The sequence below is a fragment of the Maylandia zebra genome, linkage group LG17, assembly GCF_041146795.1.
Source record: "Maylandia zebra isolate NMK-2024a linkage group LG17, Mzebra_GT3a, whole genome shotgun sequence".
Lineage (NCBI taxonomy): Eukaryota > Metazoa > Chordata > Actinopteri > Cichliformes > Cichlidae > Maylandia > Maylandia zebra.
Window position 1 is genome coordinate 420,860 of NC_135183.1, and position 26,713 is coordinate 447,572.

The 26,713-nt window shown below is 44.4% G+C and overlaps 3 protein-coding genes and 1 pseudogene across 3 annotated transcripts; 2 read left to right on the plus strand and 2 right to left on the minus strand.

Annotated features, from left to right (window-relative positions):
* The first annotated feature begins 3,191 nt into the window (after positions 1-3,191).
* LOC143413316 (uncharacterized) lies at positions 3,192-4,510 on the plus strand (annotated as a pseudogene).
* Positions 4,511-6,691: 2,181 nt separating this feature from the next.
* Positions 6,692-9,019, minus strand: phax (phosphorylated adaptor for RNA export). Its single transcript, XM_004576183.3, has one exon. The coding sequence runs from the start codon at positions 8,663-8,665 to the stop codon at positions 7,436-7,438; it is 1,230 nt and encodes a 409-aa protein (XP_004576240.2). The 5' UTR covers positions 8,666-9,019; the 3' UTR covers positions 6,692-7,435.
* A 318-nt stretch (positions 9,020-9,337) lies between these two features.
* Positions 9,338-17,826, plus strand: pmpcb (peptidase, mitochondrial processing subunit beta). The gene is made up of 13 exons (XM_004576184.4): positions 9,338-9,494; positions 9,792-9,929; positions 10,149-10,235; positions 10,444-10,573; positions 10,672-10,870; positions 10,964-11,043; positions 11,197-11,309; positions 15,804-15,947; positions 16,108-16,268; positions 16,368-16,453; positions 16,525-16,613; positions 17,281-17,356; positions 17,646-17,826. Exons 1-13 carry the CDS (start codon positions 9,411-9,413, stop codon positions 17,708-17,710), a joined length of 1,452 nt encoding a protein of 483 aa, XP_004576241.1. The 5' UTR covers positions 9,338-9,410; the 3' UTR covers positions 17,711-17,826.
* Positions 17,756-26,631, minus strand: dnajc2 (DnaJ (Hsp40) homolog, subfamily C, member 2). The gene is made up of 16 exons (XM_076875745.1): positions 26,329-26,631; positions 24,886-25,076; positions 23,422-23,497; positions 23,232-23,330; positions 22,926-23,148; positions 22,773-22,838; positions 22,606-22,697; positions 22,357-22,478; positions 21,625-21,774; positions 21,453-21,541; positions 20,908-20,977; positions 20,635-20,813; positions 20,461-20,561; positions 20,259-20,369; positions 18,036-18,196; positions 17,756-17,912 (listed from the first exon to the last, which is right to left on the minus strand). The coding sequence occupies exons 1-16, from the start codon at positions 26,381-26,383 to the stop codon at positions 17,844-17,846; spliced, it is 1,854 nt and encodes a 617-aa protein (XP_076731860.1). The 5' UTR covers positions 26,384-26,631; the 3' UTR covers positions 17,756-17,843.
* Positions 26,632-26,713: the final 82 nt, after the last annotated feature.

Here is a 26,713-nt window from a genome sequence, read left to right on the forward strand (position 1 = left end):
GACATACAGATGGATCATAGTTAAGATTACAGACTGGATTTTCAAAATAAAATTCACATTTAGAGGGAGGCAGGTTTCATGTAGGTTGAGCAAAGTCTTGGATGGACGAGGTTTGGGTTTCACGTCAGGGCCCCTGATGTGGCACTGGATGAGGTTTTTAATAAGGAGGTGCATGGCAGGTTAAGCTTCTGTAGAACAGCTCATCTGCTCGTCAGAAGGTTGGTGGTCCAGTCCCCAGCTGCTCCAGGCAACATATAACCCCAAGTTGCAAGTTGCTAGAAAGCACGTGAGAATAGAAAATCTGAAAATCGTTGCCAGTTACTGTGAACCCCGCATGAGGTATGAATAGAAAATAAACTAGTAATAAACCATGTGCAGAATATTTCTCAGTAATCAAAGAGGAAAACAGAATCATATTTGGAGAGAAGCCATCCTCAAAGCTGATATACACATGTAGGAATGTGATCCATTGTCTCTTCACCTTTGCTTCAGCCAAAGTGTTGAGCCACTCTGATCACGTTATCTAATTTACTGTCGTTAATTAAAGGTTTGGATAGCTCAGTAGGTAGCGTGGTCGCCCCATGATCGGAAGGTTGGGGGTTCGAATCCACTGAACGGGCACCTGATATACCCCTGAGCAACTGTTAAAGAGTGAAGGTGAAAATTGTAGCCACTGTCTGTTAGACTGAGAATGTCCAACAGAGGAATGGGACGGATGATGGCAGATCCATGGTGTAATTGTGGTTGTGGCATTTCTGCCTCTCCATCAGCGTGTCCAAAATTAGCTCTGATAAACACAGACTGCATTTTACTTCTGGTCAAGTGATTAAAGAAAGTCTTTGCATAGCAGGCAGGGAGCCATTCATTCATAGCACAGCTGGATGATTGTGGGTGGATCTCAAAGACATGCTAATATGCAGCACTCAACATTTCATTTGCTGGAGTGACAGTGCTAACATCACACAGCACTTCCACCCCAGCCTGTCGTGAGATACAGGTCTTTCAATCCCCGTCCTGTTTAATCCAGTGGAAACAGCGTGTTGTATCCAGGCAACAAGTTTGTTGCCAGGTGACAGATACAGAGGTCCCGAGACCAGAGACTGCATGTAACAATTCCATATGAGTAAGGCTTTGAAAATCATGCTTTGATCAGCTTTACCCATTAAACCAAACGATGCATTCACATGCTCCGGCCTGCCTGCGAGCAGAAGAAGTGGCAGTAAAAGTCAATGGCAGGAAACTGATCTCTGCACCTTCTGTGAACCCTTATCTGCTTGCCTAATTGCCACATGGAATCGTGATGTTCGCAGTGACAGCTTATCAGAGGAGATATATCTGCCAGCAAATATGAAAACAGCCATAAGTGGTGGGATTATCAAACATGTTTCTGCCAACACACTGGGCCTTTAATGTGGCAGCCACAAGCAGAGATAATGATCATTTCCAAGAGCTTCAGCTGACAAATCCACCACCACCATTAAAGGCTTTCATTCTTGCCCAGAGCTGTGTGGGGAGACTGTATACTTTTACTTTGATTTAGATGCAGCTGCTTTAGCGGGGGCCATTTGTTTCCTCAGGCATGTTTATGTCAAGTAAGAACTCGGATTTGTTAGGCAAATATTGGAACTGTACGCTAGTTTACTGCTCCTTCTGTAGGTGAAACACCTGCTTTATTAAGCATATATTCTGTACACATATACACAGTACTATGGAACCTTTTAGACTCTTTTATCTTATTGTTTTGGTTTTTCACATTTTTGCTTTCAGCCACTTATTTTTTCATTCCAATGAAAATCCCGTGTGCTGTCAAAAATTTAATTAGCTGGAAAATCCTCCAAAGAATCTGGGAATTGCTTTGAAAAAACAGGAAAGATAAACAGGAAAGACTAAGATTGATCATGACTTTGAATGAATGAGTACTAACATTTAAGCACAAGTGTTAAGAAAGCAAGACTCCTCACTCAGCAGCTACAGTCATGAAAAAGGAAGTTCTCAATGAAAAGCTACACTACTCAAAACTTTTAGAAATCCTCAATTTTTCCACTTTTTTAAAATTGAAAATGGTGCATTTTAATGTCTAATTAAGATAAGATAAGATAAGATAACCTTTATTAGTCCCACACGTGGGAAATTTGTTATTTTAATTGCACTCTGAAATGAAAGCATAGTACAAATAAGCAGTTGGCATTAAAATAGAAACCATGGAATCAATTTATAGGCCAAAGTGTACTCTGATCTTTGACCCATCAGTAGCACCTTTGGCAGATATATATATATATATATATATATATATATATATATATATATATGATTGAAGCAGTCTGTTCTCCTCTAGCAGCCGGTTTATTTCTGCTCTGCCCTGTTCATTGCACACACAATCCTTCGTATATATATATATATATATATATATATATATATATATATATATATATATATATACGAAGGATTGTGTGTGTGTGTGTGTGTGTGTGTGTGTGTGTGTGTATATATATATGTGTATATATATATATATATAGGCCAGCCAAAGGATACCATTTCAGCTATGGATCGTACGTGTTGTGTTGTCGGTTGCAACGTTAGATCACACGATCGTGAAGGCAAGAAGCTGGATAATGGGCTCTCTTTTCATCGTTTTCCATCCTGGAGGAAACGTGAGGGATCCCATGTATCCGATATGACTAAACAAAGACGTCAGGCTTGGATTGCAGCGGTGAGACGAGGGGATATCGAGTTCTCTGCAATCCCCAGCTTTTTGTTGGTTTGCTCACGGCATTTTCTTTCCGGTGAGTTCTAAATTAATTCATATCACTCTTGAAAGGCTTTTAGTGTTACTTTCAATGTGCTGAGGTCATAGATAATGAGATAAAACATGCTAATGTGTGATGCTGCAGAACCACGTCATGTCGACTGAGTTGCTTATGATTTGGCATTATTGCAGGCAAACCAGCATATGAAATGGATGTAACAAATCCAGACTGGGCACCAACACTGCACATGGGGCACGGCGACATACCTGTGTCAGACTTGGACCAGCACTCAAGGCGTATGCAACGGAAACAGCGAAAAAGAGCACTAAATTGCTATCACTGTACACTAATCCGCACATAACTTCCAGATGAATAACACACCTGTCATTGGAATATTGGTGTACATTTACCTTATGTCTAATTTTATCTTACAGGCCTTCAGTTATGCAGCTGCAGAGTCTGAAGGTGTGCCCCGTGCAGAAGTGATCGATGAAGATCTGACAGAAGACCAACAGCAAAATCACAATGTCATGGAGGCAGTGGACAGCAGTTGTGTTGGACAAGTGGAGGTTGAGGTAGCAGCTGCAAATGTGGACAGTGGTCATCGGACAGACAGTGGTCATCGGACAGACAGCGTCACGGAAGCTAAAGGGCAGACGAAGGATTGTGTGTGCAATGAACAGAGCAGAGCAGAAATAAACCGGCTGCTAGAGGAGAACAGACTGCTTCGAGCACAGTTGCAAAAGACAGAGCTGAATGAAAGTTTCTTAAAGGATGATACTGAAAAAGTAAGATATTACACTGGACTACATTGTTATGCTGTCTTAATGTCCCTCTTCAACACTGTCAAAGATTTCCTGCCAATATCGAAGAAACTGACAGGTTTCCAAATGCTCTTACTCACACTAATGCGTCTGAGACTTGATCTTCCAGTCCAGCATCTTTGTCATCCATTCGATGTGTCCCACAAAACACTGTCTTCTGTCTTCACCGATACCATTGATGTTTTGTATGCCCGCTTAGGAGCACTGGTGCACTGGCCTGAGAGGCACTGTCTGCAGGCGACAATGCCTCCACAGTTTACTGAAACTTTTGGAAAACGAGTAGCCAACATTGTTGACTGTTTTGAGATTCGAACAGAAAGACCATCTAATTTAAAGGCACGTGCACAAACATACTCTCATTACAAGGGTACACACACCATAAATACCTCATCGGGATTACACCCCATGGAGCTATTTCTTTCATTTCCAGGGGATGGGGGGTCGTGCATCAGATAAACACATCACAGAGAGATGTGGCATTCTTCAAAAGCTGTTACCAGGGGACGTAGTATTGGCTGACAGAGGCTTTGACATCAGAAATGCTGTAGGAATGATGTGTGCGGAGGTCAAGATTCCAGCTTTCACAAAAGGCTACTGTCACTTGATGCAAGGGACGTTGAACAAACAAGAGCAATTGCCCACCTGAGAATTCATGTTGAGCGAGTAATAGGTAGTTAGCGCAACAAGTTCAAAATGTTACACACTACAATGCCAATCCGATTACTCTTATCATGTGAGGCTGAAGACAACACTTCTTGATAAGATCGTTAAGGTTTGCTGTGTTTTGGTGAATATGTGCCCCAGTGTTGTTGTCAAACCAGGGCCAAATGACACTTGCTCCTGTTGAGTATTCTTAAAGCTGTTTTTTTGGATGTACAGTACATTGTAAATAGTTGTACTTTGTGTGAAGTTGTTTTAATAAAACAAAAAAGAATAGTATATTTGTTTGTTTGTTTTATTCTTGATCTGTTCACATGTACTTAGCAATCACATAAAAATGAAATGCAAACTATTTACATGGTAACACACAGCTGGCATTAATCTTGAACCACAAAATGAAACATTACAGGTTATTTAGAGCAGCACGTTGTTTGGAGAAGTATTTCCCAACAAGTTCAGGAAGGCACACTTTACGAAAGAAGTCTTGTGCTTGCTTTAAGCGCGGTTCCCAGAAATCCACATCAGGGAAGATGCATATCACAGCAAGGTCTCTCTGTGTCCACACAACGCGGTCACAGTGGTCGTCTGGGTTTCCACTACACTTCCTTATTTCATACGGGTCCACATTACGGATGCACGCAATTTTTTCAAAGTACCGTCTCTTGGCGTCTGGGCACAATCGGTCGCGATACAGCCCCTTACAGCCCCAGTCTTTTGCGCTGATTTTGAGCATGGTTCTGGCAGTCCCGATTCCAACACTCCAACACTGTGCGCTTGTTCTGCTTCCTGGCCTACTGACGTGGCGCCGCGATCCCACAGTGCACTGCGGCGTGACGTCAACTCCAAAACCCTATATATATGTATATATATATATGTATATATATGGCAGCACAAGAACAAGCTCTGAGCACAAGATCCATAGAGGCCGGGGTCTATCACACCAGGCAAGACCCCAGGTGCAGACTGTGTAAAGATGCCCCAGAGACAATCCAGCACATAACAGCAGGGTGCAAGATGCTAGCAGGCAAGGCATACATGGAACGCCATAACCAAGTGGCCGGCATAGTGTACAGGAACATCTGTGCCGAGTATAACCTGGAAGTCCTGAGGTCAAAATGGGAGATGCCCCCAAGGGTGGTGGAGAATGACCGAGCTAAGATCCTGTGGGACTTCCAGATACAGACGGACAAAATGGTGGTGGCTAACCAACCGGCCATAGTGGTGGTAGACAAACAGAAGAAGACGGCCGTAGTGATCGATGTAGCGGTTCCGAATGACAGCAATATCAGGAAGAAGGAACACGAGAAGCTGGAGAAATACCAAGGGCTCAGAGAAGAGCTCGAGAGGATGTGGAGGGTGAAGGTAACGGTGGTCCCCGTGGTAATCGGAGCACTAGGTGCGGTGACTCCCAAGCTAGGCGAGTGGCTCCAGCAGATCCAGGGAACAACATCGGAGATCTCTGTCCAGAAGAGCGCAGTCCTGGGAACAGCTAAGATACTGCAGGACCCTCAAGCTCGGGTCCTCTACCAGAGGCCTGGGAGCTTGAGCTTGGTTTTTTTGTACATATATATAGGGGGGCTGGAGCCTATCCCAGCTGTCTTAGGGCAGGAGGCGGGGTACACCCTGGGCTAACACACAGAGACAGACAACCATTCACACTTAGAAGCGAGACTTTGTAAAACAAAATGTTAGTGAACCTCAACGAAGATTTGTGTCTTCAGATTTCAGGTTTTGGGCCTTTGCAGATGTTGAAAGCACAGCACAGGTTTCACAAATTCTAAAAAAACAAACATATATTTGATTCCTCTGAATCAAACGTGTTTGGTTTTTGCATAACTGTCAAACTAATTTTAATACTAGACAAAGATAACCTGAGTAAATATAAAGTGCAGTTTGTAAATGGTGTATTCATGTATTAAAGAAAAAAATGCTATCCAAACCCACCTGGTCTTATGTGAAAAACTAATTGCTGACGTGTGATCATTGTACTGATGCATGACCTAAATGTGCTTCAGCTTCAGGGCGTGAGCCGATGGTTTTTCAGGATTTTCTTGTAGAAATCATCATTCTTCAGCTGACATTTAGGATTCCTGTTTAAGACACCACTCGTTGAGTAGTGGTGTCGCAAAAAAAAAACCCAAACAAAAGCAGGAACTGACATTTTCATCAGTGCAGAGATGTTTAAGTTGGAGATGAGGATGTCATTTACGAGTACACTCTGTCCTAACCACCTGCATAAAGAATGACAAATGTGAAAGGTCTAACGTGGTGGACGTTTATCATTTGTGGTGCTCAATGGATGAATATATTTATTTTTCATTGTAAAAACAGAATTTCTCCTTTACATTTTCATAATCACGTGTGCCTGATTCTCGCCCTCAGGCCATATGTTTGACACGCCTGAGCCAGGCAGACTGTGTACATTTGTACCAGAGTTATACAAATTAAACAGGACACCTGTGACCTGGTAGTTTAACCTTTACTATAGCAGGCAGCACTTCATATGCATGCAGTTTTGCATTTTTCAGTTTAATTCTTGAGTTATTCTTTTATATTATACGTTTTTATATATGCTGTACGGAACGGTTAAGGGTTCTTTCTATATACAGCCTTGGACTAAAAGGGCTCTCCACTCTTGCAGAAGTTGGAACATGGCTGCCATCTAGTGGACACTTCAGCACTTTTACATCAGCCATTCAATGCCTTTGTTTTCTTTGAGAAGCCCCACTTGGTATGAATGTCAGTACAGGAATCCTGATCTGATGATACTAAAACTCACCTTATATAACATTTATGTTATTTTGTGTTTGGAAGTGAGTGCACAAAAAAAGAACCCTACAGTTTTTTAATTCTTTTACCTGAGTCACCACTTTTATTATTTTCCAGACCGAGGTGCATCCATGAAAGTAATAACTCAAGACCTGTTTGTATAATGACACTTACAGCAACAAATGGTTATGAATTTGACTCGCACAACATCATTTTGTTGAGAAGGACTGGTTTTAAAAGGCAAAACAACATTTGAACGGCAAAAGCTCCAATCAACATGTTCATGCTGTAACTATTTGTTAACAGAAGCGCTGCTTTTATTGCTAAGGTTTCAAACAAAAAACAAAAAAGGACACCAGTGTGGATTTTGAATCAATCACATATTCAGTGCTTTCAGTGTTTCATTAACATCGTTGTTCAGACAGCAGGCTATTTTCAAAACACCTCCAGGTCTGCAGCGTTGTAGACCACTGCTGTCTCCTCAGTGCCCACAGCAGCTTCCTCTTGAGCCTCCTCGTCTTCTGCAGCTTCCTCCAGAGACTCCAAAGCCTCGTTGGTATCACTGGCAAAAGTCTCTCTGGAGACGTCATCATGCTCCTGCAGGTTTAGGGTGCCGATGGCCTGCTTCATCTTTTTGGCCACCAAATGTCGCCTCCTCTTCTGGGCAGCCTTCTTGCTCTTGTACTCCTTCACCTGTTCCTCAAAGAATATCTGCTTGATCTGGGCCTTGGTGATACTGGGGGTGTTCTTCAGCAGGTTGAGATACACCCCACCCGGTGTCCGACGCCTGCTGCCGTCCATGGTGTACACACCGCCACTCTCCTCCAGGGTGGCGGTCTCTCCGAGAAGTTCTATGGCTTTTTTCTTGCCAACTACTTTGACAACTCGAGTGATCAGCTCCTTTTTGGGCTCCTGCAGCCTGAACGCAATCTCCTCTATCACCTTATCATCTGGGTCACCTTCTGTGATCTCATAGCGGCCCTTGATGTCCATCTCTGCTCTGGGGCCCAGCCGCTCCTTTGCAGGTCTCTTTCTCTTTGCATCACCTCCTGTGTTCTCCTCTGACCCCCTACCCTTCATGTACTCCTCCAGCTCAGCATCCAGCATGCTCACTTCTCCTCCTTCCTTTGACTGTGCCTCCATCTCCCTCTCCTTCTCCATTATCTTCCGAGCTAGGACGAAATTATAAGTCTCCACATTCCTGGTGGACATGCCAACACCATCCATGCCAAATATGCCAAGTTCTGCAGTGATAGCGTCCTGGCACTGCTCTTGTACTACAGAGCCCCAAATGTTATTCACCTTGCGGCCACCCGTCGTCCCCTGGGCGGGCACAGGGGTCGGCCCTAGCCGGGCGCTGCATGCAGGCGGCTGTGGAGCACTGGACACTTTCTGGCGTTTCCGGCGCCAAACAGCCGCCTCCTCGTCAGAGGACTCCGGGTCACTGTCACTAGACTCTGCCGTCCTACCTGTGCTGCGATAAGCTGCGGCTGGAAGTGTCTGAGCATAGGCTCTGTTCTGGAAAGACTGGCCGCAGAAAGCCGGGGGAACCTGGGGTCGAGCTTCTTGTGCTGCTGTGGCTGGTCCCATCTCAGTATCCGAGCTGGACCCAGAGATCTCTCCATCTTCCAGGTCACCGTCCATGAGATCTCTGCCTCCCGCCATTTCTTGTCTGAAAGCCACACCGAAGCTAATGGCCGTACACTCCTGTTTTATTACATCGGCTAAAGTTGAGGCCACTAATTAGCGTGAACAGCTAACGCTGCACCGTTAGCGGCTAACGACACCGTTGAACCCAACAGAGAATTAATTAAGTCCGGGTTACAGAGGAAATACCTCCAGTGCAGGCTACAGCAGCAGGCCTTCTGCTCTGTATACAGCTGGACTTCAGCCTTGCTCTACTATTTCAGTCACACACTAAACTGCTAGGAAGAAGCTGACAGACCAACTTGAAACTCACAGAAAAAAAATCCGCGCTAGGCTAAACCGACACTTCCGCCTTCAAATTCTGACACCCTTTCAAAATAAACAAAAGCGATTAAACGTTAGAACGTTCGTTATAAACGAACCACGTCAAATATGGTTGAGAAGTATCCTAAATGTAAATATATATTACTTCAATACTTTATTTACAGCTAACGTGCAAACCAATAGGTCACATAGGCAGTTAGTCGTGTGGCAGCAATTTTCATATTTCCATATAATAGGTTGATCAATGTCTGAAATATAAAGTTATTTGTTCAGGTGTGTTTATCTCTGTTTTTTATTGGTTTAAGGAGAGTGTAAGAATAGATTTCTTTGTGCGGTTGTCATCAAATCCTGTGGTATTTTTTCCCTACTATGAAAAAAGTAAGTCGTCATCTCCGGCGGATGTTGCGTCAGCAGAACGGCACCGTTACAGATAAACAATATGGCAATGTCCGTACAGTGCCTCACGTCTGCTGGGAGATTTTTCTTACAAAGACATTTACTGAAGAAGAATTCGATAAGCAGGGTAAGAAGAATTGATTCATAGTCATGTTTGGAGTTTCTCATTTAATTGATATGCCCGTGACAGCTGCCAGTGCTCAGTGTCATAGAGGAAAAGCTCTGCGCATGGCCGGCTTGTTTGCGAACAGCTATTTAAGCTAGCTTAGCTATCACGTGATCAACTCTTACTGTGATGTTTGGATGTCCCTGTGTAACAGAACCGCCAATGGGGCAGATTCATTCATTATCGCTGACTGGTAGCAGCAAACGTAACGCTCTAAGTTTTGAAGCGTCATGGTGACTGGCTGTCCTTCTCCCGTAGTTCACTGCTGGACCGCACAGACTCTTGGTTACCCAAGCTGCTCACCAGGTGGCGCTAAATGTTCCTGAAACCAAGGTGACTGCTTTAGAGAACGGACTCCGGGTGGCATCTGAGGACTCGGGGCTCCCCACCTGCACAGTAAGCTGGAAGTAAACAGTTTAAAACAGGCTGCTTTAATACATGCGCGTAAATATGTTGTTAAAATACCATAACCATTGTGAAGCAGCCAGCCAAATGTAATAGGCATGACAAAAAATGTTAGCATCTGCTAGCTTTGCCACTACAGGCTGAGATGTGGGGTTGTGGTACAGTAGCAGCAGTTTGTGGAAGCGTATATTAATTCCTGCTTTGTTCCAGGTGGGCTTGTGGATAGATGCCGGGAGTCGCTATGAGAACGAGAGAAATAACGGCACAGCGCACTTTCTGGAGCACATGGCATTTAAGGTGAGATGGCAGCTACGCAGCAAAGTTTTTAAAGCAGTGGTCTTTATTTGAATGTATCTGGCCTATGCAGAGAGGGAAGAATGCATTCTAATAGTTCACAGCAGTATAATAACAAAATAATGACATAAATGTAATATTTCAGAGTTTCTTTATAAATGAAAGTAACATTCAAGACTTTGTTCACTTTGTCTGTATAAATGTGTGACAGGGCACCAGGAAACGCTCTCAGCTTGATCTGGAGTTGGAGATCGAGAACATGGGGGCTCACCTCAATGCCTACACATCCCGCGAGCAGACTGTTTACTATGCCAAAGCTTTCTCCAAGGATCTTCCGAGAGGTACGGGAGGGCAGAGGGGCTGAATGTTACATGGCAACATCTCAAACGAAAAACCTGGAATGTGTTAAAGCACAATAAAATATCTCTCTGTGTCAAAGCTGTGGAGATTCTGGCTGACATCATCCAGAACAGCACGCTGGGAGAGGCGGAGATCGAGAGGGAGCGAGGGGTGATCCTTCGAGAGATGCAGGAAGTGGAGACCAATCTGCAAGAGGTGGTCTTTGATTATCTGCATGCTACAGCGTACCAGTCCACAGCGCTGGGAAGAACCATCCTGGGCCCCACTGAGAACATCAAGTGAGACCAAACACCTAAAAAACACAAAGTACTCTGAGGTTTGCTGAAAGCATCCTGCACAGCTTAGCTTCCTGCTGTGTGTTTGTGACGCAGGACCATCAACAGAGGAGACCTGGTGGAGTATATCACCGCTCACTATAAAGGACCCAGAATAGTGTTGGCTGCTGCTGGAGGTTAGAGCTGTTTTCTGCTCACGTTTCGTTAACATTTTCTGTAAACCTGCAACAAACAGTCACTGATGCATGAGCACTGCTCAAAGTATGCAATAAATTCTGAACCAGAGTAAAGTTGATCTGATCTCCAGGACTCGCTCCCTCTCTGATCAGGTGTCTGTCATGACGAGCTCATCGATTTGGCCAAGTATCACTTTGGAAAACTTCCCAGCAGACATCAAGGCGAAGCCCCGGCTCTTCCTCCGTGCCATTTCACAGGAAGTGAGGTAAGGCTAACTTTAGTTTCTCACTACTGCATAACGGGGCGTCACATCAGCACAGAGCAGCTACTGTGTTATTTAAAGAATGAGATCGAGTGTATCAGAGTAACACGGTTGTCTCTAAGGTGGATGCAAATGAAGGGTGGTGGCTCAGACATGTCCACGTCTTGGAAAATGTTTAAAACACACATATTACTTAAGATGCCTTAAATCTAGTTCAGATGGGTCTACAAGTGAATATGACTTTAGTCAGATGGCACGTGAGTTTCTGCACATTTTTTTTTTTTTTTAATATATTTTTATTAGGATTTTGTTCATAGTAACAGACAATGACAAAAAGAACAAGTACACAAGAACCAGAACAGAACTTAGCTCAGGCAATACAAGATTCTGAGGCACATACAAACCACAGCCTCTCCAGGAATCAAAGCAAATCACAGTAAGGCAAGGCAAGGCAAGGCAAGTTTATTTGTATAGCACAATTCAACAACAAGGTGATTCAAAGTGCTTTACAGAGACATTAGAAACAAGAACAAATAAAAAGCATGATTTAAAATTGATTAAAACAAGCAAATAAACTAACTAATTAACAAACAAACAACAGTATATAAAATCAAAACAGATAAAATCAGAACAGTAGATAAAATCAGTAGTTAAATGTAAGTTTTGAAATTTAAGCTTAAAAGTGTGGATTTGGTGCTTTATTCAAATGCAGCTGAGAACAGGTGAGTCTTCAACCTGGATTTAAATAAACTGAGTGTTTCAGCTGATCTGAGGCTTTCTGGGAGTTTGTTCCAGATATAAGGAGCATAAAAGCTGAATGCAGCTTCTCCGTGTCTGGTTCTGACTCTGGGAACTGATAAAAGACCGGATCCAGATGACCTGAGGGATCTGGAAGGTTCATACTGGGTCAGGAGGTCATTGATGTATTTTGGTCCTAAACCATTCAGAGCTTTATAGGCCAGCATCAGAACTTTAAAGTCTATCCTCTGACGGACAGGCAGCCAGTGTAAAGACCTCAGAGCTGGACTGATGTGGTCCACTTTTTTGGTCTTAGTGAGGACTCGAGCAGCAGAGTTCTGAATGAGCTGTAGTTGTCTGACTGATTTTTTAGGTAGACCTGTAAAGATGCTGTTACAGTAATCAAGCCTACTAAAGATGAATGCATGGACTAGTTTTTCCAGGTCCTGTTGAGACATCAGATCTTTTATCCTTGAAATATTCTTGAGGTGATAGTAAGCTGACTTTGTTATTGTCTTAATGTGTTTTTCTAAGTTTAGGTCTGCATCCATCACTACACCCAAATTTCTCGCCTGGTTTGTGGTTTTTAGATGTATAGATTGAAGTTCTCTGGTGACCTGTAATCGTTTTTCTTTGGCGCCAAAGACTAAGATCAATAAGATCAATAGTCAGGCAAATGAATTCAGACTGGGAAAGCCTCTGCACACGGTTTAGATTTTCAGTCGGACTTGGATCATCCAGTGTGACTGCATCATGCAGGTTCATGCAGGCTGTGCTTTCTAGTTCACACGGCATCAGGCTTTCATTAATGGAAACCTTTTAGATGAAGAAGGCGATAGATGTGTCGGATATTCCCTGAAATGAACGATTATACTGCAGCTGGACATGCTCGGGGAGACGGTGAGATATCGTTTAGAGGAGTAACCAGAACAAGTTTGCTTTCAAGTTGTATTTAAAGTGGTTTAAAAGACGTGTAAAAACAGTCATGAATTCAGTTTCTATATACACGTATGCATCCTGTCGTCTGCTGCTCGTCTCACAGATTAGATTTGCTCTTTAACCCAGCTCTGCCTTCAAAACAAAAGCGTTGACAGTTCCCCACTAACTCCTGCCGGCCTGTATCACAGCACTGAGAACTGTAGATACTTACAGTTAGGGCTGGGCCATATTATACCGTTCACGGTAATACTGGTATAATGTTAGGCAACGATAGGAAAATGAAATATCGCGATAGAATATGAGTAAAACGCGCATGCGCGGTGCCTTTGTTTTCATACGCACATGGCTGATTGTTGAGTGAAACAGATGAACCAGAATTGGTTTGTAAAAATGGTGCAGCTTCAGTGATGTGAAACTGGTTTGGTGTTTGTCCGTCAGATACACGACAAAGCACATTTTTTTGCAGAACATGCAAGCGGCCGTCGTTATTGTCATATTTGTCGGACTAAGATGCTCTTAAATAGGGATGGGTACCGGTGTCCGGTGCCATGATGGCACCGGTTCTGACATAAACGGTAGTAACCAGACCGAAAAGCAGCGCACATTTCGGTGCTTTATTTCGGTGCTTTTTTTCCCTGAGCTGTGATACACTTCTAGCCAATCATTTTACGTTTCCCAGGATAGTAGGCGGGGCCAGGTACGTACGTTCAGTTAGAGCAGAGCTACAGATTAAAAATGTCCAAGGCGAAGCGGTCAAAAGTCTGGTTGTACTTCACAGCAAAATATGCAAACTCAGCAGCAACAAGTGCTTTAAGCTGATACTGTGATACTGTCAAAGGAGGTAACACCTCAAATCCGATGAAACACCTGGCGACGCATAGCGTTTTTTTTTTAAAGCCGAGAAATGCGCTGTATTTGATAGCTTGCTGCGAGACCTCACACTGTGCACGTTGGGTGGGTTGCCAGTTATCGGACACGGAGCAACATCCCCCAAAAACCCGAAGAATAGAGTCCTGGCCCCTAGCCCTGCCAGTGTAGCAGAAATGATGAGGATGATGATGCAGCAGCAGCCGTTCTTCTCTGCATGAGTAGCTTCATGTTGTTCGTGTGTAATTTACGTTGAGTAGGCTAACCACGTTATTACATTAATGCATGTAAGGTGAACTAGCAAACACCATCATAGCTACATGCGGCTGTCTTCTTGTTTGATGGCAGATACTCCCTTCACCCTGGCCAAAGAGGCTAAAATGACCAAAGAAAAAGTGGGAAACAGTTAAACATGAGAGGTTTTTGGACAAAGTTTGTGTTTTTTCCATTGTTTAAGCACTGCTTCCAGCCAAGAGTATATACCATATATGCCCCATAGCTGCAGAAAAGGCTAACATTGTTATCTTTTTACAAAAAAAAAAAAAAACAGCTGAACATGAGAGGTTTTTGGACAAAGTTTGTGTTCTCCATTCTTTAAGCACCGGTTCGAGCACCGTTTAAGCACCGGCACCGTTTCAAAAGTACCGATTTGGCACCGGTATCGGATAAAACCTAAACGATACCCATCCCTACTCTTAAATCTGGGAGTAATCTGGGTCCTAAACTCCGTATTCTTCAGGTCAAACGACACTGCAGCATCACTGAGAGTTTAAAAACTGTCTAAATTCTTTCATCTTTAATAAAACGATCAGCATTGCTGCTTTACCAGGTGAAACTATGAAGTTTAACTTCCAGGCATCCATGAAAACAAAATGTATTACATTTAACGGAGTTAGAAGTTAGCAGGAAGCTAGCGGAAGTTAGCTCGCTAGTTTCGCTAGTTACCTAAGCATGATATAGCATGTTCTGACTGAGAGATTTCTGAAAAAAATCAAACGTACAGCTCTGCTATCACGTCCAACATAAATGAAGACAGGAAACTAAACAGCAGTGACGTTTGTAGGGTTACTGAAGTTGGGCTAGCTGGTCTATAATGATGTGCTACGTGATCGCTAGCGACACAGCTATGTTAGCATAACATAAACAGTGAAGCTGGAGGACAAACACTAACACTTTTCCACTTATAAAAGTTAACGTGAAGGTTCTTCATGGTTAGAAACAAATGCAATCGCATGGCAGGATACTGTAAACGGACCAAACTTCAGTCAGGAGAACAACTGAGATAATCCATCCACAATACAAGGCTAGTCATTAATATACTGCAACAACATGGGAATAGAGCAGCTGCAGAGAATTCAACATTAATGAATCAATGGTACAGAAGTGGAGGAAGCAAGAAGAATGAGTTTAATAAAGTTTGATTTATCTAACTGCTTTGTTTAGCTCAATGTGCCTTATGGTCCAAAAAATGCGTACTGCACACTGCAGTTTAATGTTGCAAAGCACCTCTTTTTAACTTCAGTGGATATTATACATGGTTATGCTCAGGATATGTCAGCCCATTTCTACTGGAAATGCCTTTTGGTTAAACTTTCAGCAAGGAATTTGCATTTGCACGGTTACATTTTTATAAAGCTTTAATGTACATAAAAACCAGCTTCTTGTTTACGTAAAAATAAATGGAAGGTTGTCTTTTTGCGCTAGTAATGTTGTGGAGGTGTATTTTGTCTCGCATCAATTATATCGTCGGTTATATCGTTATCGCAAAGTTTCAAATATATATCGTGATAAATATTTTTGGCCATATCGCCCTGCTCTACTTCCAGTAGACCTCAGTTAAGTATTTGTGTGCTTTCTATCATTCGTTGACTGTGAAACTGGTGCAGTTTCATTTCAAGTTATTAAAAAAAGCTTTAATTTGGTGAATGCTTCAGGACTCTGTTACGGTTTCAGATCAGAGTCCGTGACGACAAAATGCCACTCGCTCACATCGCCATCGCCGTGGAGGCTGTCGGATGGTCTCACCCCGACACAATCCCACTCATGGTAGCCAACACGCTCATTGGAAACTGGGACCGCTCGTTTGGTGGAGGCGTGGTGAGTACTGAGGAAACCTTGGATGTGGCACGTGTTGTTTTCTCTGTGCTGCTGCTAAATGCTCTTCCTCTTCTTCGCCATCTTTAAATAAAAACTGACCACACATACGTGCTCAGCATTTATTCAGCGAACCGTTTGTTTCTATGTCCTCTGAGTTTAGAATCTATCCAGTAAGCTGGCTCAGATGGCCTGTCAGGGGAACCTGTGCCATAGCTTCCAGTCCTTCAACACCTGCTACACAGACACAGGCCTCTGGGGACTCTACATGGTGTGTGAACCCGGCACCATCAACGACATGATGCACTTTACTCAAATGGAATGGTGAGCGCGCTCAGATCAGTTTAGTCGTCAAAGTTTTAGAGAAGGTTAAACCTGCTGACTGAACGTGTTTAACGCTTGTGTGTCGCTGCTTCCTGTCAGGATTTCTCTTTGTACCAGTGTGACGGAGAGCGAGGTAGCTCGGGCCAAGAACCTGCTCAAGACCAACATGCTGCTGCATCTGGACGGTAAGGCAGCGTGACTGTAGAGCGTGCAGTCGTGCGGCGCCTGGTTTCACGTGTTGATCTGCTTCCTCCAGGATCCACCCCAATCTGCGAGGACATCGGCAGACAGATGCTGTGCTACAGTCGCAGGATCCCTCTGCATGAGCTGGAAGCCCGCATTGATGTGAGTCGACAGGTTCTTCTGCTCTGTCAGTAACTGTTACCGGAAATCCAACTGAGGGCTGCGTTTTGTACAAGTTCATAACTCTGTGTACTCTTAGTATCCAGCAGCTACGGTTGGCTCTGTTAGCTTTCATTTTTACAGTCTAACAGCCTCTGTTATTGCAGCTCAAACTGAGGCCTGTACTTCACTTTTTATTTACCTGGTAACCATGGTAACCTGTTTAGACAGATTATAGTGGTGAGACTGCGTCGCGTCTCCAACACCTCCACGTTGATGCGTCCTTAGCGCGTGGTGTCGCAGAACGTCGCAGCTGAATTCCACCTTTGTGACTGTTGAACGTAGAAAAACTGCAACCAGAGGAGGAAGTGAGATCCCAGGAACGTTGAGCTTTCTGGCACTCGTCACGTGTGCTTATTTGCTGCTTCCATATTTAAAGTTAAAATGCATCATAAGAGTATATTTTTTCATAAGGCCAGGTTTCTTTACATTTAAAGCAGTAAGACCAGAACAATAACAGAGTCACAGTGATAAACTGTGTGAGGCTGAGAAAACCTCAATGTAAATCTGGTAACGTCCCAGCCGGTGTCTTTAAGCACGACCTGAAATAATGTTTGAAAAGCTCTTTTTGCCCTGATCCTCCACCATGTTTGTCTCTGGCTCTCCACAGGCCATCGACGCCAGCACCATAAAGGACATGTGCACCAAATACATCTACAACAGAGCTCCTGCCATCGCAGCTGTCGGTACGTTTTCAAACACGGGACGCCTGCAGAGGCTGAACTATGCAGACTGATGTTTTAGCTTTTAGCCCTGATTTACAATTTTAATCAGTTTTCTGTCGCCTGTAAAGAAAAGAATGGTTTATCAGAACTCTGGGTTTAAATCTTGAGCCAAAACAGGAAGTGAGCGTAGCTTCAAGTGTGACGATGCAGTCAGTCAAAGATCAGAGCGTCTCTGGAACTCAGTCTGTGTTCAAACTCGTGTTTCTGCCTGATGTTAAAGCAGATAAGCAATAAGTTTGTTTGTTCTCAGGTCCAATCGAACAGCTGCCCGACTACAACCAGATCCGCAGTGGGATGTTCTGGATGAGAAGCTGAGCAGGACACGCTGAGGAAGTGGACAAATGCAAAATTTAAGTCGTGTCACGTTATTTTTTCCTTCTTTTTATTATAAAATAAAGACCAACACAATAATGTTAAAATAACAGATTCTATTAACGCGTGGTTCTTGTCATTTTTTATTTTTGGCTGCCACTTGTTCCTGAGCAGCTTTCTTGGCTTTGACCATCTCCACCAGTTCCTGTCAGAGGAAAAAGGAAACGTGTTAGTTCCTCAGTTTGTCGCTGCAGAGTTTCACGCTGCAGTAAAAACACTTTAATGCAAAACACGAGCCTTCTGAGCACAGACCACGGCAGCAGCATACCTTATACCTCTTCATACAGTCCTTCTTGCTTCGTCCACGCACAGCAGCTGCGATCTTCTCCCAGCGCTCAGGCGTGTTGACCGGGTAGGTCTTCAGGGCTTGTTCTAGAAGTTTCTGCTCCTCTGTGGTCCAGGGGGCAGCATTCCCATCACTGCCTGAGGCTGAGGGGCCACACGTGACAACACAATCGTCAGGAACTCTCAAAAGCTCACAGCTGACGACTGAATGTTTTCATTACATCAGCTACTAAATAACGACTGGGACAAAAACGAGCCATCTACAGAAGCTGTGCCCCAAATAGAGACCAGCTCAGCTGCAGTAGGTGTGGTCTAGGGCCGCCACAAACTATTACTTTGATAGTCGACTAATCAGATCATCATCCATTGGACGTACAACGTACAGCTTATTGCACCAGCAGCATCTGCTCTTATTTAACTATCATTAGCTTACAGCTTTAAGTGTTTAAGGTGCTAACTAAAAATAAAGACAAGATGATAGTTTATTAAATTTTAATGAAATCTGCAGATTGTTTCGGTGAAGTTTAATAAACTCCTTGCTATCTAAAATATAACAGGACACCGGAGTATATTCTGGAGCATCTCACACTTCTGATAATCAGCTGTCTGCTTGACGTTTATTCAGCTGTGTAAAAACTATAACTTTAATCTCAGCCAAACTGATTTACTCAGGAACAAATAAAATACTGAAAAAAGGCCAAACAATAACATTTGAAGACGATTTGCCGGGAGTCCGGTGTTCTCACGGCTCTAGTGGGCCTAGCCCCCGGCTAGCTATCGAGCTAGTGGGTAACAGACGTCTCCGAAGACGTCGGAGCGCTTTTGAAAATATGCGGTGTCTTGATAAACTGAGCAGATATTTGAGGTTTACACAGCTACATTCTCGCCTGAAAATATGTTAAACGTTTATTTTGTGACCCAGAAAGAATAATAAGAGTAATATTAAAACTAACTAGCTGCCGCCATTGTTGGAAACTGGAATTGGCAAGGCCACGCTATGAATTCTGGGATAGGTGGGCCACGAAGTATACACCTGACCCATCCTTCAAATCTGGGGAAATGAAGGCCGCGTTTGTCAGAGTCTTCGAATTTGTGCAGCCTTTGTCGTGTCGCTGTAACATAATCGGCCTACAAATGCGGGCACAGGAGGATGCGGTTCCTGAATTTGGACGCTGTCACTACCGGATCCGTACCGGAAACCTGATCAGTACTCCGCATGCGCAAATCTTCCGTCACTTCCTCTCGTTGCCAACATTGCGAGAGTTAATGTATTTAAGTGACACGGTTAGCGCCCAGTTAGCTCTTAGCATTTCTCAGCAGCTCTGCCTGCTTTTCGACTGCCCGGGACATTTAAACAATGGAGAATCCGTTTACAAACAAATTCATGCTTTTCTCGTCCCCCGATTGAGCAACAGCGCCGTAAAATAGAAAGAATGGCACCTACTTACAGACTTAATAATACTGACTTAGTAATGTGTCACGTGAAGATTCATCAGCCAGATGAAGTGTTTACTGACAACTGACAGTGATAGCGCACATCATCATCACTATTCCAACAATCCTCTCCTCACAAACGAGCATAAACACACTCGACTGTCACTAAATCAGATTTAACACGCGCTTGACGCTAATTCAGTTTACAATAGGGTTCATTCGCTCGGTCAGCAGGTGGCGGTATCCTCGTACCCTGTACTGCACGGTCCAACTTTGCACAGGCGCAGTAAGGACCGGGGAGTCCTGATCCGTAACTATCGTGTTATTTTTCGTTTTTGTCTACATTATATTGAAATGCTTCATTATTGCAAACAATTTAAGAGATATTTATTATTCTTAAAATCTTGAGAGATACTTTGACCCGTAACTATTGTAAAATTGGCTCTGATATGGTGCAGGAAAATGTACAGGCATATTTAAAGTTCAAAGGATGTTAGTAAGATCACCGACTCGTTACACTGTAACATCGTGTTTGATCACAGCGAGCATCACTGGGATGTGTGGTAGCCTGTGTGCTTATGCAGTGAGCTAATGTGTTTCAGTCATTTCACAGAAGCGCTGACGTGTGCGTGTAATCTATTACTGACACGATCAGCACAGGGAGGAGACGTACTTGATAACATTTGATCCACAGCACGTCTTTGACATTCTGCTTGGTGATGGAGCCAATCAGAATCGATCAGGTGTGTGTGTCTACCCCAGCCTCACTTACCATCAAACCTCTCTGAGGGCACAGCGTTGTCGATGGAGGGCGGCACTGATGTGTGCTCCTTCTTGAACTTTTCAAATGCTTTTCTATTTATTTCATCTTTCTGCACCGGATCTGTGGATGAGACCGTAAACAGCAGCAGGTCAAAGCATCCATGCGCCTACAGATAAAACCGTGGTAAGCTGAGGTTTCTTTGTGAGCTTACCGAGTCGTTGCAGGTTCTTGGCTTTGTTGATGACGTCTTTGGCCGTCCTCTTCATGCCGCTGGTGGAGTGCGTGTTCATATAGTCAGCAATAACCTCCCACCTAGGAAACACGAAACAAGCTTTATTGACACACAGTTCCCCGATTGACGCCGGCTGTAATTCCGAGCGCTCACCTGGCGTTGGTTCCAGCAGGGAACAGGTTCACTGCTTTTATGAGCAGCTGGAGGTCCTCTTCGTTCCAGCCCTTCCCCCCGCCTGCTCCCCCGCTGGCCTGCTCAGAGCTGCGAGCCGCCTGCCTGGCCTGGATCTCAGCCTCCCTCTCCTTCTGCAGCTGAGCATTCACCTCCTGCACCTGAGGAAACAGCAGCAACCTGTTTGTCGACGTGCTGGCTCCTGATGGTCTCCGGCTTCAAACCTGAGGCGCTACAAAGAAAAAGTTCCTCTACCTGCTTTTCTACTGCTGCCTTGTTCTCCTCTTTAGAGCCCGAAGCCAACTCTTCATTGAGGGACTGTAGGCTGGAAAGAAACAACACACATGCGTCACATCTCATCAAATGCACTGCTGAAGCTTTATGAAATAATAATTACACTAAATCTTAATTCAAGCCTGTAGTTTGGCACATCATGTCAAACCACCAAGTTCTTCACACTTGTAATGAAACCACAGGCTCTTCTGTGTGCCAGAGAACTGCTCCTGCCTGCAGCTGCAAAGGGTTCCTCTCCAACACTGAAAGCTTTCAGCTGCAGATGAGCAAACCTGACCCGATGTTTCACAGATGATATCCCAGGTCATTCCTTTCATTATATGGTAAGCTGTTTAAATGTAACCAACATTATCAACAGCTTTACGCTCATCCAGGATCATCTCATGGTGGAAACCTGAATCCAGTTTGTTTCTTCAAAGTCGAGCAAGAAAACAAAAAGCATCACGCCCTTTGGCGACGGCGGCCCTTTGGGCGACGGCGGCCCTTTGGCTAAAACTGACTCGTACCTTGTTAGTTCCAGGCGGTCACAGAGTTTCTCCACTTCCTCCATCATTTTCACACTGTCAGCCTCGTTGTCTGCAAAGTAGTTCCAGTTCTGTGGAGAGGAACAGCATCAGATAGTGAAAATGCACCAAGCAGCAGCAGCACACAAACACGTCTGACACTGTAGGCGCTTACCTTGCACATGGTCCTGAGTTTCTGCCTCTCCTTCTTGATGGCCTTCTTCTGGATCTCCTTCTCTTTCTTGGCCTGCTGGGCGGCCTGCTTGGCTTCCTCTTCCTCCTTCTCCTTTGCCAGCCGAGCTGCCTCCAGCTCCGCCCGCCGGGCCTGTCAGACACGCAGAACCTGAGCCTGTGACCAACTGAAGCTCAGCATCTTCTCACAGCATGAACTGAGCAGCTTTAAGAAGCTTCTTTGACTGGAAATATGTGTATTACCCACAGTGTGAAGCACTGAGTGGTGTTTTTGTCCAAACATGACAATAAGAAAACCAAACTGTCCAATACTGTCCACTGCTCAGATTCTGGTAAACAGAAGCGAACACTATCCACTCTTTAAATTTCATAACAGCTCCAGGTTAAGCTGCTCCTTCGTGATCCAGGTCACAGAGAGGATGGAGGAATTACAGCGCCTGAACCAGGACAGGAAGCTGTGTGAACATTTGTCCTGCAGTAACCCTCCTTCATTTATTGATTTATTTTCCCTTTGTCACGTCTGCACTGGCAGGAATAAACTCAGCATGGATTGTTTTAATCACCTTGTCTAACTAGAGGAGCAGCTAATGTAACACGAACGTTGCAGCTAACAGCACCAACCCAATGAGATGATTCTATGCTGCTAGCTTTACCATTGGACGTAACAGTCGCACCTTTAGGCCAATCGACCTTCCCCGCCGTGAGTGACACCTACCCTCTCCTTCTCTTCCTGCTCTCTCTTCTTGGCCTCAGCTTTGGCTTTCTTCTCAGACTCCTTCCTGGATTTTTCTTCTTCTTTGAATTTCTTTATTCTAGGGTCGCAGCCGTAGGCAGTATCTGCAGTGAAGCATGACAGACGATGAGTCACACTGCAGCCTCTTTTTACAGACCATCTCTGTACGTGCAGCAGCTATTTGCTCAATACTTCAGGGCTTTGTGTTGCTAATGAAGTGTGTGACTGTACCAACTAGTGTTCGTATTCTGTTCATCTCCTCCTTCTTCCTTTGAGCCCTCGAAGCTCGGTTCTGCTTTTCAATCCATCTCCTCTCATCACGACTACACGGGGGGAGAGTTGACGCGTTAGACGACAGAGGGCTAACACCTGCTTCATCAGGGCAGACGGGAGCTTACCATTCAGCCTTCTCCTTTTCTTCTTCATCCAAGTATGAAAATTCCCTCCAGGAGTCAAAGTTGTACCTTTAACCAAAGAGAAAAGAATGAACCTTTACCCTGTGTTTGTCTCGTTTTTTCATTCAAAGGAGCATCTCTCACTCTTCCACTTACCAAAAAGAGTAAAAATTATCCACTTCTTCAAAAGAGGACTCCGCGGTTCCAAGTTTGGGCACATGTTTCTTGGAAGACCATCTGGCATTTCTCTCAAAAACGGGAGCAAATCCCTCAAAAAAGTTCTCTTTCCCTTCACTCTTGGAAGGCACAGAATTGTCGAAGGTAGGATCTACACTGTCGAAGGCTCTCCTCTTCACGGGGTCGGACAAGATTTCCACAGCTGAGGTTCAACAGGTGGGTCAGTTAGTTCAGCAGATTCCAGAAACAATGTCTGTGTTGACGATTAGTTGCAGCACTGCGTACCTTTAGTGATGCAGGTGAAGTAGTCATTGTCTCCTTCCACGATCTGCTCCCCTGCAGCTTTCCTTTTGTCGGGATGGTGCTTCAGCACAATCAATTTGTCTGCAGATAAACGGCAGAGACTTGGGATCAAACTGCGTCATTACAACAAACCAGAGACATGAAACACGCGTGTAGGTGGGAACATACTCACGGGCAGCTTTGATCTGTTTCTGTGTCGCCTTGTACCTCAGGTGTGGGAGCCCAAGCACAGCATAGTGATCTTGATTCTGACAGGTTACAGGAGAGTATGCTGTGTCACATGACAGTAACGCTCAACGACATTATTGCAGCTCTTAAACTCTTTGGAGTCCCTCAGGGTTCCTGTTCCCCTGACTCTGTTAGCACCAACAGCTACACCTGTTATCAGATCACTGCTTCAAATAATCACTTAGTCCCAACACCGTACAGTAAATATGGGTTTACTTTAAAACATTACATCTGCACCGTCTTCTACAATCCACGTGCGGCCTTTTCGTTCCAGATAAACTCTAAAGTCAAAAGAAAAAACTCGCCTTCACATGTATCCGTCTACTTGTAACTAACGCTTTATTTTTAACGTGGAATACATTTCACTACAGGAAGTGCTCACTGTCGTTTGTAGCGATGAACCAAAACCGTTTAAGTTTGCGAGGCATTTCAGAACTCACCTGTGATTGGGTTTTTCAGCTTCATCTTAATGCAGTGAATCGAAGTCTTAGTGGCACTGACTGCAGGATCTGGCACAGGTGTTAACACCTCACCATGAGATCATTAAACTAATGTTCTGTGACTCACAGATTAGATGCACTACTGCGCTGTAAGCACACGGCACCGTAACCACTGAAACATCAGTAACCGTGAAAAGCTTGAAATGGATAATTGTGTGTTTCAGAAACATGACTCAAAGGACTTCACGATGAACCACATTTTAATCTCAGACAATTAAATGAACGACACTGGAAATGCACGCTCCGCTGAGAGAACGAGGCAAAAGCAAGTCCAGCCCTGACGGGGCCTGATGACGTGCTGCATGTGCCTGGTGTGCAACAAACCCAAAGCCCTGAAACAGCAGAAAGTAAAGAGTTCATCCATCAAACTGGATTATTTTCCTCTGTTTGGAAAGCACAACACCGTTAACTGATTCAAACAAAGCAGCGGTTGCTAACGTGAATTATCATCGACTCAGGCATCATTAAAGCACGTCTGTGCAGCGTGTCAGTGCATCCATCAAACACACACACACGGCCAAAGATAAGCGTCCACAGACAGTGAGTATCGAAGGCTTTGGAAAACTGGCTGTGCTGCAAAACACGCACCATCACCGGTTCAACTGAATAGTTTTTCCAGACTGTAAACACATCACAGGGAAGTGGAGAGGGCTGTCAGGAACCTCACTCTGAAATTCCCAACACATTCTACTTTGCTTACAGAGCATGCCCTCAGGTCAGCTGAACAAACTCCCCATCATGTTTTAATAAACAGGATCACAGCAGAACTTTGATGATTTCAGTTTTTGTTACATTTCAGTAAAAATGTTTCATCCATATTTGTTTGTCTTCTAAGACAGAAGAACCGTTTAGTACCGATGTGAAAGCAGGGATCTCTTTGCAAACAGCTGAGATGTATTGTCACATACCTTCCAGTCTTTAGGATCAAGTTTTCGGAGCATGGAGTACTCCTCCAGCTGAAACTCCTCATCTGCAGACTCTTCTGAGGACTCCTCCTCTTCCTCCAGCTCCTGGAAGGAAGACGACACATTTCTGTTTCTCCTCCTTATGTAGGCCTCGAACCACCGACCCACGGGCTCCACCTGAACCTGTGCAGAGGCTGTGAGGAGGAAGAGACATTTTGGTAAATGAAGCATCTTTGCTCCCTTTTTTGTTACTACGACACTGTAAAACTAAGTGTTTCAGTACTTCGAATCATTACTTATCTTAAACTTGAACACTGCCAAGAGATTTTTAGCAAAGCCTCAGGCGTTAATTAGCATGTTAGGGCTAAAGCGTTTGCAACTTTTCAAAGCTTTACATTAGAAAGACTCCAAGGTGGAGGGCTCTGGCAGCTATGGCTGTCTTTTATGTACAGTCTATGATTGACGGCTGGGAAACTAAGAGGCTGTTTGGCAGCAAAGAGCTTCAGAGAGACTAAGCAGACTATGCTCAGAAAGGGTTTTACTGCCAATGTTGAGCAGGTTTACAACATTAGGAAATTGCTGCGGTACTTGGTGTGAAACATGCTGTAAGACAAACACTTAAACATAAAATAAAAATTGAAAGTGCTGAGCAGATTGGTATATACATGAATGCAGCTGATCATCAGTGCAAAAATGGAGCCGATGCAGAGAACACAGGACAGGGTCATATGCTTGAGGTGGGAACAGTCTTATGGTTATTGAAGAACTGAAGCAGAGCTGCAAGCACAGTGCGAGTGTCACAACCATCACTGCCCCAAACATGGTGGAAAGTCTCACTGCGAACTCAGGATCCTCCAAACAAGAACTCCCACAGCTGAGAGGTCCCAAAGGAAGCGCTCCCAGTGACTGACTGAACATGTCGCCTCTCTCTTGCTTTGTCATTTTAAAGCTACAAAAGTATAAAATGCATTATTACTGGAGATGAATCAGCAGCACCGACATGTGACACGCTGTGCGGCGACACCGTCACAGTTTAACGGCCGTCAGTCAGTAACAGGGAGCGCTGCGTGTGTCCACCTTCACGCCTGTCACAGTCGTTCAGCCCTTACGTAACAGCCAGGTACTGCTCCACATGAAAGGCTGTGAAATTCCAAACTAGTCTGTCATTAATAATAATAATTATAAGTAGAAGCCAACTAACCGGTGAAGCTGGTGAGACGCTCTGGCGGCAGCGAGTGAACCCGGCGACAAACGCCGTTTGGATAACCCGAGACACAACACGGCTAACTAATACAAACGCAGAGACTTTACCGAGCTTCAAATTAGCCGGCAATGTTAGCCTGCTGTGTGCTCTGTTTAGCTGCATGCTAACACGCAGAGCAGCAATCAGTGTGTAAGAGTGCCTGCTCAACTAGCTGCCTCCCTCTGACCTCCTTCAGTGCTTACCGGCAGCTGCTCTGTAGACAACCGTTTCGTCCCCATCCAACGCTTCCAGCAGCATTTTCAAAGCAGGTTACGCGAACATTCAGATGCCCGAATGATCAAGTGAGACCTTTAGAAAGTGCTACAGTCTGTGGCCCGCTCTCTACCACATGGGCCTCCTTTTGCCACTGCCAATCCGAGAACGAGCTCTGCTGTCACACCGCTAAAACCTCCGGGTGTCTCATCGCGCCTCGTCACTTGTAGTTCCGCCGTTTTTGTTTTGGTATTTATCTGTAGATTAAAACCTGGCCCCGCTAGCTAAACATGTCATACAGTTTCTCTAATAATTAGGATGTAAAAATGATACGCACAAGATTCCTGTAGCCCCCAACAGAACAACATGATAATA

Excerpts from the sequence above, each read along its gene's own strand:
- phax (XM_004576183.3), bottom strand. The coding sequence starts at position 8,665 with ATGGCGGGAGGCAGAGATCTCATGGACGGTGACCTGGAAGATGGAGAG.
- pmpcb (XM_004576184.4), top strand. The coding sequence starts at position 9,411 with ATGGCAATGTCCGTACAGTGCCTCACGTCTGCTGGGAGATTTTTCTTA. Across the intron at positions 9,495-9,791 it reads AGAAGAATTCGATAAGCAGG|TTCACTGCTGGACCGCACAG; the intron begins GTAAGAAGAATT and ends CTTCTCCCGTAG. Across the intron at positions 17,357-17,645 it reads TCCTGCCATCGCAGCTGTCG|GTCCAATCGAACAGCTGCCC; the intron begins GTACGTTTTCAA and ends GTTTGTTCTCAG.
- dnajc2 (XM_076875745.1), bottom strand. The coding sequence starts at position 26,383 with ATGCTGCTGGAAGCGTTGGATGGGGACGAAACGGTTGTCTACAGAGCA. Across the intron at positions 22,839-22,925 it reads GATAATTTTTACTCTTTTTG|GTACAACTTTGACTCCTGGA; the intron begins GTAAGTGGAAGA and ends CTTTGGTTAAAG. Across the intron at positions 21,542-21,624 it reads AACTCAGGACCATGTGCAAG|AACTGGAACTACTTTGCAGA; the intron begins GTAAGCGCCTAC and ends TCCTCTCCACAG.